We start from the raw sequence: 16457 nt of genomic DNA on the forward strand, positions 1-16457 counted from the left end.
TCTAGAAGTAAGTCTTTCATGACGAAGCCAAGTTAAACATATATCCATTCTTACGTCGCCCCAAAGGGGATTCTGATTCAAATAAAGTGCTTTTTAAAAGTAATGCATATATTTACATGTTCCTGGGTTTTCCTTCTCAGAAACCTTTTATATTAATTCAAAGTTTCAAGCACTTACACATTTTGAGTTCCTTCCCACTGTAATATTCTATTATTCTCCAAAATAACTATTTGATAAAAATGTAGATTCAATTAACACACACAGACTGTTTCAGTTCCCTCCACTGCATATCTTGTACTCTGAAATCTGAATATGCTTCTAGAACAGATCACACTGTACCCTGATTATAACTGATTACTTGTTTGTCACTCTAGCTAGACTGTAAGCACCACGGAGGCAATGACATGTCTTCACCTGCATTTACCCAGTAAACTAGGACAGTATCTGGGACACAGCTCAAGTTATTACATACTTAGCAAATGGGTTTGTGAATAAAGCAAAAGTTTCTAGCCACTCCTATTTTTTAAATTGAAGTATAACCATACAATATTAGTTTCATGTGTACAACATAATGATTTAACATTTGTATCATTATGACATTTACATATATTGCAAACTGACCACCATAATAAGTCTAGTTTCCAACTGTCGTGAGTTAAAATGATATTACTGACTGTATTCCCTATGCTGTACATTATACTTGATGACTTATTTCATAACTAAAAGTTTGTACCTCCTGATCTCCTAGCCCATTTTACTGCTCGCCCAAACCTCCTCCCCTCTGGCAACCACCATTCTGTTCTCTGGATCTATGAGTCTAGGTTTTTTGTATTCCACGTACAAGTGAAATCATGCAGTATTTGTCTTTCTCTGACTTCTTTCACTTAGCATAGTACCCTCAAGGTTCATCCATATTGTTATAAATGGCAAGATTTCCTTTTTTATGGCTGAGCAGTATTCCAAATATACCCACAACTTCTTTAATCCATTCATCAATTGATGGATACTTAGGCTGTTTCCACATTTTGGCTATTGTAAATAATGCTGCAATAAACACAGGAAATCCATATATCTTTTCAAATTACTGTTTTTGTTTTCATCAGATAGGTACCCAGAAGTGGAATTACTAGATGTGGTAGTTCTATATTAATTTTCTAAGGAATTTCCATGCTGTTTTCCATAGTGTTTGTACCAATTTACATCCCCACCAATAGTGCACAAGCTTCCCTTTTCTTCACATCCTTACCAACAATTGTTATTTCTTGTCTTTTTGATAATAGCCGTTACAACAGGTGTGAGGTGATATCTCATTGTGGTTTTGATTTGCATTCCCTGATGAAGAGTGATGTTGAGTATCCTTTCAAGTGCCTATTGCTACCTATATACCTTCTTTGAAAAACATATCTATTCAGATCCTCTGTCCCATTTTTTATCAAATATTTTTATTGTTATAGTTTTGAATATTAACCCCTTATCAGATACATGATTTGCAAGTATCTTCTCCCATTCAGTAGGTTGCCTTTTCATTTTGTTGATGGCTTCTTTCACTGTACAGATGTGTTTTAGTTTGATGTAGTCTCATTTGTTTATTTTTGCTTTCGCTGTCCTTGCCTTTGGAGTCAGACCCCCCCCAAAAAACGTCGCTAAGACCAACGTCAAGAAGCTTATCACCCATGTTTCCTTCTAGGAGTTTTATGGTTTCTTTTAAAAAAAAAATTTTTTTTTAATGTTTATTTTGAGACAGAGAGAGACAGAGCTTGAGGCAGGGAGGGGCAGAGAGAGAAAGACATAGAATCGGAAGCAGGCTCCAGGCTCCGAGCTGTCAGTACAGAGCCCGACACAGGGCTCGAACCCACGAACCATGAGATTATGACCTGAGCCGAAGTTGGACGCTTAACTGACTGAGCCACCCGGGTGCCCCTTAACTTTTTTTACATGTATTTATTTTTGAGAGAAAGAGACACATATCACAAGTGGGAGAGGGGCAGAGAGAGAATGAGACACAGAATCTGAAGCAGACTCAAACTCACAAACCGTGAGCTCATGACCTAAGCTGAAGTCGGACGCTTAACTAACTGAACCACCCAGACGCCCCTAAGAATTTTATGATTTCAAGTTGTACATGCAAGTCTTTAACTCACTGGGTTAATTTTTGTATATGACATCAACAGTGGTTAAATTTAATTCTTTTGCATGTAGCTGTCCAGTTTTCCCAACCCCATGTACCAAAGACACCATCCCTTCTTCCACTGTATACTCTTGCCTCCTTTGTCATAAATTAATTGACCATATATGTGTAGGTTTATTTCTGGACTCTATTCTGTTCTATTGACCTGTCTTTTATGCCATACCACACTGTTTTCATTACTACAGCTTTGTAGTATAGCTCGAAATGAGGAAGTGTGATGCCTCTGGCTTTGTTCTTTCTCAAGACTGCTCTGGCTATTCAGGTGTTTTGTGGGTCCACACAAATTTTAGAATTATTTGTTCTCGTTCTGTGAAAAATGCCATTGCATTAAATCTGTAGATTGCTTTGGCAGTATAGACATTTATACAATATTAATTCTTCCAATCTATGAGTAGGAATAGCTTTCTATTTATTTGTATCTTCTTTCATTTCTTTCATCAGTGTCTCATAGTTTTCAGTGTACAGGTCTTCCACCTTCTTGGTTAAATTTATTCCTAGGTATTTTATTCTTTTGTGTGTGTGGCTCTTTTCAGTTTATTGCACATAGGACTTAAACTAGTCCAAGTTAAAAGCAGACCCCAAATCATCACCTTTACAAAAAGCTGTAAGATTTTTAAACTTGTAAGAAAGGACAGAAAGGAAATTCTACTCATTGTGAGGAAATCCTCACTTAAGCTTCAGTGAGCCAAAAGCACTTAACACCCATGAACCTTCAGCTGATTGTCCTTAGCCAGTCCAATCTCTAAGAGGGAGGGAGGACCTGGCATACATTTTTGCACTGGCCACCCTATAGCTGAATGACTTCTCTATATTCTGGATGCTCAATCACGGTACAATGACAGGCAAATTTCTTCTTAAACACCTTCACTAGTTTTTATTGTAATTGTCAACAATGCCTGAGACAGTAGTAAGGGTCTTCCTGCCATTTCTCTGTTGAATTCTTATAATCCTCAGTGCCAGCAGGAGGCAGATCATCACCCTATTTGCATCAACATAGGGATCAAAGGAGAGGAGGTTCTGGACAGTGGAAATACAAAGTGATTCCTTTTCTTTGGTGGAAAAGGCCTGTAGGAGAAGGAGTGGGGGAAAAGTGGGGGGGATACAGCATGGGGGAAGCAAGTGGGCTCAAGGGGGAGGCAGCTGAGTCCCCAGTGGTGACTCAGTCACGGGGGCTATTTTATTCTGTTTGGTGCAATTATAAGTGAGACTGTTTTCTTGTTTTCTCTTTTTTTCCCCCTTGTTTTCTCTGATAGTTCCTTATTAGAATATAAAAATGTAACAGATTTTTGTAGATTAATTTTGTATTCCACAACTTTATTAATTTATTAGTTCTGAAAGTTTTTTGGTGGAGTCTTTAAGGTTTTCTATATATAGTATCATGTCATCTGCAAATAGTGATAATTTTCGCTTCTTCCTTTCCAACTTGGATGGCTTCTAGCTACCTCCTTTTAAAAGGGACCATCTAAAATGAAATTCAAATGTTTACCTATACAGCACTAAGACCAAAAAGTTTTGGGATCTCAACATCAAGGTCCCTAAACAATACATAATACAATATCCAAATCCATTTCAAAAGCCTTAGTTTCCTTTTCTCAAATATACTACTCTATACTCAACACAGCTAGATAAAAGCAGACAGAGGTTCTTCTGCAACTTCCATCATAACTCTAGATCGGAGGTGGTGTCAAATACCAAACATGAGTGTCCTCACCCAATTTCCACCCCTCTCAACCCACCCCACTCCACCCTATAGCTGCCTTCTCCTTTAAGGACTAACACAAAAGATCACATTGTCATCTCAACCCTAAACTTTCTTCAAATCTCTACCACATGCCATTTAGGGTGCTCCTGTGGGTGGCGTTTAAAGCCAATATTGCACTTTAATTATTCCTGTCTACCAAGAGTATGGGCTTTCTGAGAGCAGGATCATTCAACAGGCCTCACACTTGATGAACTGGATGAACTTCTGCTTTGGGACTTGTAGAGCCTCCGGCTCTAAGCAAACTCAACTGCCCTGATTGTTCAAGGAGAGAAAACTTTCCTCAGCAGGCTGTGCCAAGTCCCAGGCCTAGTACCCCAAGCAACCTGGTGCTTGATTCTCTATCACCCTAAATCCAGAAAAATGTCATTTTATGGAATCAAACAGGGCAGGCTCATGATGGAATTCCCTGCACTGATTCTCTCCCACCATCTATACTTCATCATCCCATATAACTCCTTTCCCCCTAGCTGAGAAGTTCCTTGAATCTTTTAGTTTATCCATGAGTTCCTGAAAGGTACACTTAGGATGGTTGTTAGACTCCAGTGAAAAAAAAAACATATGGGTTATTTAGTTGCGGTAACTTTTTCTTCTCTGAAACAGCCACAGATCTGTTTAACTGTAGGATCCACTGGGCCAAGCTGTGTCTTTTTCACTGCTTGGAAATCCACATGGCATCTGAGATGGCTCCTAACATAGAACTGGCTCTCAGAGAACATCTGTCCCTCCTGATGCAGAAAACTGGTGGATCAGAACAGTACCAATGCCATAGAAACAGAACAGGAAACAGCACAAAGCCACTAAACCAAGAAATCAGAACTCATTGAAAAATCATTTCTGGTAGAATAAACTAAGACCTTAAAAAGTTCATTTCCTAGCCACCCCCCAGCCCCCAAGTGGAATTAATAATTCCTCTTCACTTGGGGTTCTTATAGCACTCTAAACAAGCCTTACTGGGTAAAAACTCTTTACCAACTGGTCCCCCCATTAGGCAGTAGTGCTTCCTAAGGATGGGAACTGCCCCTAACTTATTACCAGAGTTGCCAGTGCCTAATAATCACTGGTTCCTCATGACTGACAGCTTGACTGAATACTTGTCAATTACCCAGATGACTGACTTCTTTCATGAAGAAGGCCATTACCTCATTAGCAGGATATGTGCTTCAAGTTTTTCAAAGGTGGGCATGGGGCGCCTGGGTGGCTTAGTCGGTTGGGCATCTGACTTCAGCTCAGGTCTTGATCTCACAGTTGGTGGGTTTGAGCCCTGCATCGGGCTCTGTGCTGACAGCCAGCTCAGAGCCTGGAGCCTGCTTCAGGTTCTGTGTCTCCCTCTCTCTGACCCTCCCCTGCTCACAGTGTCTCTCTCCCTCTCTCAGAAATAAATAAAAAACATTAAAAATTTTAAAGAAAAAGTTTTTCAAAGGTGGGGGAGGGAGATTCTACTGAACCAACCACATTCTGTGGCCTCCCTGGGTTTGGAGGTAGCTGAAGGCATCTGGAAATAGACTGAGCTAGATAAGAGTTCAATCTCTGACCAGCAAAAGAAGTGAGCAAACTGACCAGGAAGACAGCATCCCTAAGTATCCCGGCATGAATATTGGCATGGACATATAAAAACTGCCCATTATTCTCTTTTAACCCACACAACAGAGAGGTGTCTCTCAAACTTTCATATACATACAAACAACCTTGGGGTCTCATAAATATGCAGGTTCTGCTTCTGTAGGGCTGGCAGGGCCTGAGAATCTGTATTCCTAATACATTCCCAAATGTTCCCATGGACTACACTTTGAGTAGCAAAGCTGTAAAGGAAATATTAAATACTGTTTTTGCAGCTGAAAACGCTGATGCTCAGAGATATAAGGAGACTTGCTGTAGACCACAAAACAAGCAAGTGGCAGGGGTGGAATATGAGTGCAGGTCTTCTGATCTTAAGCCCATCACCTTTTCCACTATACCATGCCATTAAACTTTTGACCTAAACAGCCACAACCACAGAGATGTACAGTTTTCCTACATCCCTCAAATAAGCCCTCCAGCCAGCTTTGCCCTGTATGGAAGAGGGAAGAGGTAGAACTAGAAATATCAGCTACAGGAGAATCAAGACAGCTAGATACCTTTGTCAAGAATTTAAATCATCCAGGGGCACCTGGGGTGGCTCAGTCGGTTAAGTATCCTACTTTAGCTCCTGTCATGATCTCGAGGTTCACGAGTTTGAGCCTCTTGTCAGGCTCTGCTGACAGCTCAGAGTTTGGAGCCTACTTTGGATTTTCTCTCTCTCTCTCTCTCTCCCTCTCGCACAAAAATAAAACTTAAAAAAAAAAAAAAGAATTTAAATCATCCAACCCTTCAGTTAAGACTGCTTAAGGGCCAAACTTTAGTGGTTCCTAGATGCTCATTCTTTTATTAATGAGAGGCCACCAGAAAGCATAATTTGCTTAAAAACAAAAATCCTGTCTCAGTGATATGGAAATTATCAGGGCTATTCAGCACACAGAATCAAATTAATTCCTAGACAAATGGCTAGCCCTGCATGTTCTGGCCTATGCTGCTCAGACCTCAGCTGGAATATTCAGACAGGTCTGCCCACTCCACAACTTAAAGGAAACACTGATAAAGAGGAGCACGTCCAGAGGAGGGTAACAAGGAAAGAACAGAAATTCCTGGCAAGAGCCAATGGAACAGAGATCTGTCCTAGAGAAGTCCAGGCTTGAAACATTAAGCACTATCTTCCCTGGTTTATCTTTACTGGAGGAGGATTAGACTTGTTCTCTTTGGCCCCAAGAGGCAGAATTAGCAATTAGCTTTCCAACGGAAGAAACACTGTTCACAATCCTCTACTGCCAGGCCCCCCAGGCCTTGCAGCACATTCTTTTTACTAGCCCAAACTGCTTCCCTACAGAGCTACCACCTCAACCTACTGGAAGTAGGCACTACAGGAAGAAAGATCTCAGTTCCAAAAAAGAAAGGTGATTTTGTAGTCAGAGCTATCCAAAGACAGACGGTGCTGTAGGATGGGAGGATAGAGCACCTAATACAAATCCTGTCAGCAAAGAGGTTCAATCGGAGGTTAATTGCTTGGCAGGAATACTGCAAAGGGAATTTGGGCATTGGATGGGTGGCTGGGTGAAATGAACCTGCCAACCCTCAGAGATGAATTAATCTATTCCTGCTGTATTTTCCTCTAATACTTCATTTGTACACTTACCATGCTTTGCCTTTTATCAGTTACTTGTACATATATGTGTCTTCCTCACTAAAGTGTGAGCCCTTGTACGGACAAAGTAGCGTCTTATCCATCTTTATATTCCTTATTGTGCCCAAGACTATACATGGGAAACCAAGGACACATTGATATCTCTCTTATGTTCCAGGCACTCTGCTGGGCACTTTACATGTATCAACTTATTGCATATCCTCACAAGAACCTTAAGAAGTTATTATTTTCCCCCTTTTTATAGATGGGAATATTGAGACTCAGAGAGGATAAGTAACTGCCAAGGTACTGCTGATGAGCGGGGAGGCCAGCATTCAAACAGAGAAATCTTGAGACGCCTGGGTGGCTCAGTTGGTTAAGCCTCCGACTTCAGCTCAGATCATGATCTCACGGTTCGTGAATTCGAGCCCGGCGTTGGGCTCTGTGCTAAGTTAGCTCAGAGCCTGGAGCCTGTTTCAGATTCTGTCTCTCTCTCGCTCTCTCTGACCCTCCCCTGCTCATGCTGTCTCTCTCCCTCTCCCTCAGAAATAAATAAAACATTAAAAAATTAAAAAAAAAAAAACACACAGAAATCTTTCGCCTAAAGCATCATGCTGCCTTCTTCCCAGAAGGAAATCCATAAGCATCTGCTGGTTTGAGCCAAACACCTTAAAAACAGGCTAGTATATCCAGATAGGTCTGTTCTTGTTTCCTGTTGCTAAGTTCAACTTTTCCTTCTAAATATAACCATCTTCCCTCAAAATGACCATTCTAAAGTTGTTGTTTTTGAAGATCCTCTCTCTTACTCTTTTAAAGACAATAAATGGTACAGCATGAAAAATTCTGGGCAAGAGGACCAAGTTTTCATAAACCTTTCCTACCCAAATGAATTCCTCAAGACCCCAAGAGCTTCCTTTTAGCCTCCCATTTAGCCCTGGCTCCACCCCAGGGCTCTGGACCACTGGAAACAAATCAGGTCCTGGCTTTCTGCCTCAGGGATATAGGGCTCCCACACATCTTCAGAGGCTATTTTCCAAGATCTCGCTCTCTGCACACAAACCCAACCATGGACAACACTAAATTTCCCTGAGCACAATAGTCCAAGCTCAAAGGTCCTCACATTTAGCTAAACTTCCAAACAAAATCTATCTTGAATTTCAAAGCACATTATAAACCTCCTGGCAGGCACTTAAAAATATTTAATCCCCCTGCCAAATGGGGCAAAAAAAGATTTTTGTCATTTGAATCAAAGGCACCAGCATGTTTGGACAGCCAACACATAAGGCCTCTCTGACACTCCATCTGTCTTAAGAAGTAAACCAAACCCAATCTGGCCAGCCATTTCTTCAAAAAAGTAACTTAAGCGTCACCAAGGGAAATTCCCACTGTTCAGTTCCCTGGGTGAGTTTTGAGATGGGTGATTTTCTATCCCAGGGCCTCCAGAAAAGGAGATCCTGCTGACACTAAGACGCTGTACTTTTCAACCTGATACCCTGATTCTAGAGAACCAAAAGGCTACATTCATTATAAATGTAACTTATTAAGATGTCTTCCCACATGCTAACATTTTAAAGCAATTCTATTAAACATGAGAGAGTTATCCTGGCTCTAGCAATGAACAGGACTTAATGATGATATATTTCCTGTGAGCACACAGCCTTTCTACATCCATCAGACATTTTCGGCTAAACCTAAATTAACCTGTAAATGAACTGATTTGTATCCATAAATCCAACAGAAATGTACTGGTGTAGGGTGTTTGAGATACCCAGTCTCATACCCATCTCCTAATATTACACAGTTCTCGTTAAACTAAAATATAAGCCTGTCTACAAATTGTTTTCATCTTTATTAAAACAGGAAAAGGGAAATCTGAACAACCTAGGGTAGATATTTCATAACTCGTCACAATGCCTTAAGAAGATAAAAATCTTGGATATTTGATGATCTGTCTTAGGGAGAAAACTAACAGGGTACTGTGCAAAGGAATGAAAAAAAATCTAAGTTTGAGGGATTTTTGTCAGTTCACCTAGACTGGTTTCCATCCAGTTCTCGGGTGAAGGATTTTCCATTTTGACAATCAAACCAAAGAAATCTGAGCAGCAAGGGGCACCTGGGTGGCCCAGTCAGTTAAGCGGCTGGCTCTTGGTTTCAGCTCCCAGCTCCGGGTCATGATCCCATGGTTCATGAGTTTGAGCCCTACATTGGGCTCCACACTGACAGTAGAGCCTACTTGGGATTGTCTCCCTCTCTCTCTGCTCCTTCCCTGCTCCCATGCTATCTCTCTCTCTCTCTCAAAATAAATAAGCTTGAGGAGGAAGGAAGGAAGGAAGGAAGGAAGGAAGGAAGGAAGGAAGGAAGGAAGGAAGGAAGGAAGGAAGAAGGAAGGAAGGAAGGAAGGAAGAAGGAAGGAAGGAAGGAAGGAAGGAAGGAAGGAAGGAAGGAAGGAAGGAAGGAAAGAAAGAAAGAAAGAAAGAAAGAAAGAAAGAAAGAAAGAAAGAAAGAAAGAAAGAAAGAAAGAAAGAAAGATTAGAAATCAAAGTTCAGAAAAACTGAATAACTTGTCTGAGGTTGTGTGATCAGTCAGAAAGACATAGTTCTGAGGTTTGCACTTTCCTGCACACATCCCAATCCCTATGGATAAAGAAACCATGGGGATTAAAGAAAGGTGCTCTCTNAGAGCCTGGAGCCTGCTTTGGATTCTGTGTCTTCCTCTCTCTCTGACCCTCCCCAGCTCACTCTCTCTCTCGTGCTCTCTCTCTCTCAAAAATAAATAAAACATTAAAAAAAATTAAAAAAAAAAAAGAAACCTGAACAGCAAAAACTTTACCAGAAAAGTATACTTTTATATCCACAACATGTCACATTCTTTTATATGTTACCTTAGCTAATCCTCACCATGGGTTATGTGAGATGAATATTATTTCTACTTTATAGAAAAGGAAAGTGATGATAGAAGTCCCTTGAATGGCAGGGACCATGTCTGATTTCTCTCTATTTCCAGCAGTGAGCATGGGGCCTAGGAGACAGTTTCAGAGCCCACCACATGCTTAAGAATGAATATGTGGGGCGCCTGGGTGGCTCAGTTGGTTGAGCATCCAACTCTTGATTTCAGCTCAAGTTACGATCCCAGGGTCATGAGACTGAGTCCTGCATTGGGCTTTGAACCAAGCGTGGAAACTGCTTAAGATTCACTCTTTCGCTCTGCACCCTCCCCCGCCCCCCATGAATTAAATAAAATATTTTAATAGAAAAAGAATGAATACATGACTAAAGGAAAGGCCAAGAAATTTAGAAAAAATATGCAATCCAAATTTTGCTCCGGGCCCCTAACTAAAACCACTTCCTAGAAAACATTTGTGCACTGCAAATAATCTACTTGAGCTTCAGAGATTTGTTTCATATATTTTTAATTTTTAATTTTAATTTTATTTTATTTGAGAGAGGGGGCAGGTAGAGGGAGAGAGAATCCCAAGCAGGCTCCATACCCAGCATGGAGCCCAATGCTGGGCTCAATCTCATAACCCTAGATCATGACCTGAGCTGAAATCAAGAGTCAGAAGCTTAACTGATTGAGCCACTCACGTGCCCTTCCAGAGATTTGTTTTAAAGGACAATTTATCATCTTTCCAACGTGTATGTCACAAGGATATGGCATAACAGGGCCAGGCGTGGTCCTTTCTCACTTCTTTTCCCCCCACTCAGCACCACACCTTGCACAGGTAGGTGTTTAATGAGCTGAGTGATGACAAAGACATCATCATTACGATGATGCCTTCAGCCATGATGGGAGTAAACAGAACACAGGATGTCCAGAGCCACCAGAAGAACTGGTCTCTGAATCAAGTTACATCCTCTCTTGAGCCTCATTTTCTTCACTGTACAATGGGAATAACAGAACACAATCAACAGATGGTTTCCATTCATTTAACAGATACTCACTGAACATTAACCATGTCAGACCCTACACTAGGGGACACAGTGATGACCATAACCATCACAACTGGCCTCAAGGAGTTCACAGTCTCACAATGGATGCTGTGAGACTCAGGAAAAAAGAAGTTTTACAACTTCCAAGGACTGCATGATTATGAAGTATTGCTCCTCCTCTGTGCTTCTCAATTTGGTTAATGGCATCATCACCCACCCAGTTGTCCAAGCTGTAAACCTGGGAATTGTCCTCAACTCCTCCCTCCTTCATCCTGCCCCGATGTCCCACAAATCACCAAGCCTCCTTTGGTTCTCCTTCAGAAAAGTCTCACATGCATTACTTCTCATCTAGTTTTCCATGCTTCTACTCTAGGCCCTTTGTTCCCACCTGAATAATTACAAGTCTCCTTAACAATAATGGTAATGGCAAGCATTTATCGATCACTTACCATATGGCAGGCACTATGCTAAGAGCTTTGCATGCACAGCACAATTTAATCCAATAAGGTAGATACTAGTACCCCTATTCACAGAGGAGAAATCTAAGGTGCAGAGTAACCAGCCCAAGGCACCAGCTAGTAAATGATAAATCTACAGCTCAAATCATGTCTATGAGATTTTCTATCCTTATGTCTTAATGGATTCGTGCCTCCAGCCCCTTCCTGGTTAGTCTATACTCTTTCCTAACCTCCTCACTTACTTTTATGCTGCTGCTGGTGTACTCTCTGGAAATTCAAGCTGATCTGTCTCTTCTGCTTTAAGACAGCCAGTGGCTCCTCAGCACCTCCAGGCTGAGGTCTGAGGCTACAGGCCACTCCGCAGTACTATTTATCTGCTGTCTCACCCCATGAACACTCTCACTGCTCTCCAACTCCCTGCTGACCCATCTCATATTTCTCTCATCTGTGAAACCCCCCTTGCCCTTGCCCTTCCAGACAGGAACCTCCTCCTATGCAGCCTCAAACCCATGTTCACACGTTTAGCACTGAGTGGTATGTTTCTCTCCCTTCCCCACCCCTTCCTCTCTTCTTCCTCCAATTCCTTTTCCTCCTCCTCTCTCACTCTTTCACACACATACACACAAAAACTACAACAAAAACACCCCCACTACCAATCCTGAGTTCCTGGAAGGCATGCACAGTGTACTTCCAACTGGTTGTGCAAATCCTACTACAGTAGCAAGTTAATAAGTGACAAACTGAATGGTATGTGGTGGTGTTAGTACCTCACAGCACTATCTCAATAAGCAGGTAAGCCCTTTCCCCCAGAATATGCTAAAAAGGAAGAGCAGCTTATAGTAGCTCTTGTCCTCTCAGCCAAACTCAAGAAGGCAGACTGGGGGCACCTAGGTGGCTTAGTCAGCTCAGGTCATGATCTCAAGGTTTGTAGATTCAAGCCCCGCATCAGGCTCTGCACTGACAATAAGAAGCCTGCTTGGGATTCTCTCTCTCTCCCTCTCTCTGCCCCTTCCCACCTCAAAATAAATAAATAAATAAACTTAGAAAAAAAAAAAAAAAGACAGAGAAGAAGACAGACTGCTTTCAGCAAAGACTGCTTTCAGCAAAATTATTACAACTAACTGAGATTGGTCCTCCATAATCTGCTGGTACCCTCTTGAAGCCTCTTGAAAGAAAATTCAATCACCTCTAAACCTGCAAAAACTAAACTAGCTCCAGACCAAAAGACCTCAGAAGAATCTCCCACTCAGATGGAAGATGAGGTAGTAAAGTGATACCCTCTCCTCCACCACCCTGCAACGGGCAAAGCATTCCAAAATGCTGACTGCTAGGGGCGCCTGGGTGGCTCAGTCGGCTGAGCGTCCGACTTCGGCTCAGGTCATGATCTCACGGTCAGTGAGTTCGGGCCCTATATCGGGCTCTGTGCTGACAGCCAGCTCAGAGCCTGGAGCCTGTTTCAGCTTCTGTATCTCCCTCTCTCTCTGACCCTCCCCTGCTCACGGTGTCTCTCTCTCTCTCTCTCAGAAATTAATAAAACATTTAAAAAAATTAAAAAACAAAAACAAAACAAAATGCAGACTGCTAAAACCAACGACTCTAATGAACAATAGAGGATCCTAACTGAGGGAGCATCATTAGAGAAAAAAACTAGAGGCAGCAAAATCTAACCCTGTTCTCTGTCTCCAGGGCTACCTACGACTGGCTTCCAGGCCACAAATGGATGACAGCAACTGCCTCAGGCCTCCTTGCTTCCATTCTCACCCCCACCTACTTTCCAAAAGAGCAGCTAGATGGTGTTTTAAAAACTCTATCAATGATAAGGACACACTCCTGGATAATAAATACCCTTCAACGTCTTGCCACCCACTTGAAGTAAAATACAAACTCTACCAGGAGATCCAAGGTCCACTCCCCATCTTCCTATTTCATACCACTCTCTCCTTCAACTGCTACATTCTCCTGTTTCTTAAAACAGGCCAACCTCCAGGCCTTTTCTTAGGCTGTTCTGCCTACGTGGAAGGCTCCTCTAGCTTTTAACAGAGCTGGTTCCTTCTTAAGGCTCAGTTCACCCTTGACTTTCTAAAAGAGGTCTTCCTTGACCACTCTACCTAAAGTGGCATGCACCCCTTTTCCCACTCCATCGCTCCCTATCAGATCTTTTCTTAAAAGTGCCCACCACCACTAGACAATATTTTCTTCACTTATTTTCCTGTTTCTGTCTTCTCTCTCATTAGGGTGGAAGCTGTGCTTTGTTCATCCTATGAATATGCAGTAAAGAAAAGCACTCAAAAAAAAAAAAAAAATTCCAGAGTATTTGCTGACTATCAGCAGAGAAGCACCCTCAGGATAAGCTATTTTGTTCTTCTGTTAGAACGAAGAAAACCACTATTTAGCCCCTACTATGTGCTGTAAATTCACTGCAAAGAAACGATCTTCCTTTCAGAGAGGTAAAGTAACTAGCTCAAGGTCAGGCAGCTAGTGGCTTCTAAATTAAATGCTTGTTTGTGCAGCTCCTCAATCCCTCTCACCTTTGCTTCCCTCTGGGGGCGGGGGCTGGGCAGTTTAATAACTGCTTACAGTTATTATTAAAGCACTGTCACGTTCACCTTAAGAAGAATACAAAGCACTTGCCCAGAAAGCCACACAGCAACAGAAGTATATTAAGCATGCCTCAAGGTTCACTATCCCCACCCTGACCCCCAGGAATGGGGACTGGGAAGGAGTCACGGCCAATGGAGGACAAGAGGGATGGGAAGGGATGGGGAACGGATGGGGACGCCACGGGGAAGCCGTGAGTCACCCGTGAAGGCTTATGCTACCAGAAACTCAGATAAGCCCTGGCTATGAGGCAACAAGCAGTGAATCACCGATGTGGAAGGCAGTGGCCGATGGACGGGGAAAATTAGGCCTCAAGAGGGAAAACAACTTACTCAAGTTCACTCAGCAAGTGCACAGAGACGAAGCAGGGGTCTCCTCTCTCCCACTCCCCTTTTCTTTCCATCAAGGAGGTTTCTCAAGGAGAATTCTGAGTCAGGGGGCTGGGGGAGGGCAGGGGCAGCTCATGGACCCCCACAGAGGGGTCAGGAGGAGGCAGGGCTAGGACAAGGAAGGACACACGAGTTAGGATGGGGGGCAGAAATGAGCCAATACGGAAGAGACGGCAGTGTCTCGAAGGCGGGTGAGGGCAGGCCTGAAAGGGGAGGAAAAGGCGGAAGAGAACAGAATACAGGGAGGACGGGGGTAAGTGTGTGAAACCAGGGTCTGAAGGGGCCTGGCAGAGGAGGGAGAGCCCGGAAGGGAAAGGCAGGAAGAGAGTCCGATGGTGGAGGGGTCCAAGGCCCCAAGGGACACTCAAGGGAGCCAGAGGAGAGGGGTCCGTTAAGGCCCGGAAGGGAGTCTGACCGGGAAGAGTTCCAGGGTCCGGGCACACCCCGGGGCGTATCTGACGACCGTAGAGTCGCGGCCCGGAGAGCCTGAGAGGAGCCTGAGGAGAGTCCGAAGGGACTGGGCCGACTCACCGCGCTTGTTTTTGGTGCCGTGCTTCTTGGCGGCGGTCAGCTCCTGCTCGATCTTCGTCTCCAAGAATTCCTGCTTCTTACTTAGCATCTCCTCCGTGTCTCGCAGCCGCTGGATGGCATCCTGAGGGGTCGGGCCGCCCTTGCCGGCCTTACCCCCTCCGGCCCCGAACAGCTTGCCGAACACCGACATGGTTGCTGCTCGCCGCGCCGGCCTGCGCCGCCCGCTCCGGCTCGGCTCGGCTCCAGCGCCCGCTCCTGGCCCCGCCGCTCCCTGCCACCACAGGCCTCTCCGCCGCCTCCGCCCCGGAGCTGGGCTCGGCCGCGCCACCTCCCACAGGCCCGCACGCCCCGGGCCGGCCAGCGTCAGAGCAATACGCCGCTGACTACAACTCCCGATGGGCAACGCGCCGGCCGTGCCTCAAACCTAATGGAGGGAGGCGCACTGCATGCCGGGAGACTATAGTCTTCCGGCTTGAGGCGCGCGGCGGCGCATCTTTTTGGTCTAGCTAGAGTCAAAGGGCGAGGTGGCATGCTGGGAAATGTAGTCTCCTTGGAGCCCGTTCCGTAGCGGTAGAAGGGCTGGAAGAGAAATAAAAATCTTTTTCAAAACCTGAATTAGCATTATGCACGTTCTGTGATCCAAGCATTATGTAAAGTACTTTACACACATTATCACATTTAATTCTCACAAGCCAAATGATAGATAATACTGTTCCTATTTTGAAGGTGAGTAACCAAGACTCAGAGAAACTGAGTGACTGACTAGCTTAATTGACCAGCCCTGTCTTTGCATATTTTGTTCCCTCCACCTAGAATGTCCTTCTGTTCTTTATTCGCCTAGCAGGTCCTTCGAAACCTAGTAGAAAACTAACAGCCTTGGCACTGGAGTTAGACTGCAAACGTTCAAAATGCACCTTGAATACTTGGGCAAGTTACTTCCCCTACTCTGTGTACCTACCTGTCTGAAACTGTAAACTGGAGATAATACTAACAAGACCACCTGCAAGCTTACGTGAGATAGGTAATGTGAAGTGCTTATTTAGCATGGCCTAGCACTGTAGGTAATCAAAAATTTATTCCTTATTCTTGGTCATCACTATACACAATAATAATTAAGCCAGGAAGAGACGCAGAACTTTCAATAGTAGCAGAAGTATTGAAGAGTTTTTTTGTCCCTGCATTATACAGACCCCTGCGGTTGTGGGACCACATTTCATTGTTTTCCCTTGTCCTTTGCTGTCAAGAATCACTTTTCCCTTAGGGCGCCTGGGTGGCTCAGTCAATTAAGTGTTCAACTCTTGGTTTTGGCTCAAGTCATAGTCTCACAGTTTGTGAGATCGAACCCCATGTCGAGCTCTGCTCTGGCAACTCGGAGCCTGCTTGAGATTCTCTCCCTGTCTCTACCCCT

The 16457-nt window shown here is 43.6% G+C and overlaps 1 protein-coding gene and 1 pseudogene across 1 annotated transcript in view; both read right to left on the reverse strand.

The window, feature by feature from the left end:
• The window catches only part of CHMP4B (charged multivesicular body protein 4B), a 53573-nt gene extending 38177 nt beyond the window's left edge, over positions 1-15396 (reverse strand). The window contains exon 1 of the mRNA XM_039248732.1: positions 15050-15396. Within this exon, the coding sequence (XP_039104663.1) occupies positions 15050-15239 (190 nt within the window). The 5' untranslated portion in view covers positions 15240-15396. The remainder of the gene's footprint in view (positions 1-15049) is intronic.
• On the reverse strand, positions 2854-10928 carry LOC120242789 (annotated as a pseudogene).
• Positions 15397-16457: the final 1061 nt, after the last annotated feature.

This window comes from Hyaena hyaena, unplaced genomic scaffold (genome assembly GCF_003009895.1).
Source record: "Hyaena hyaena isolate Hyena2069 unplaced genomic scaffold, ASM300989v1 scaffold_315, whole genome shotgun sequence".
Lineage (NCBI taxonomy): Eukaryota > Metazoa > Chordata > Mammalia > Carnivora > Hyaenidae > Hyaena > Hyaena hyaena.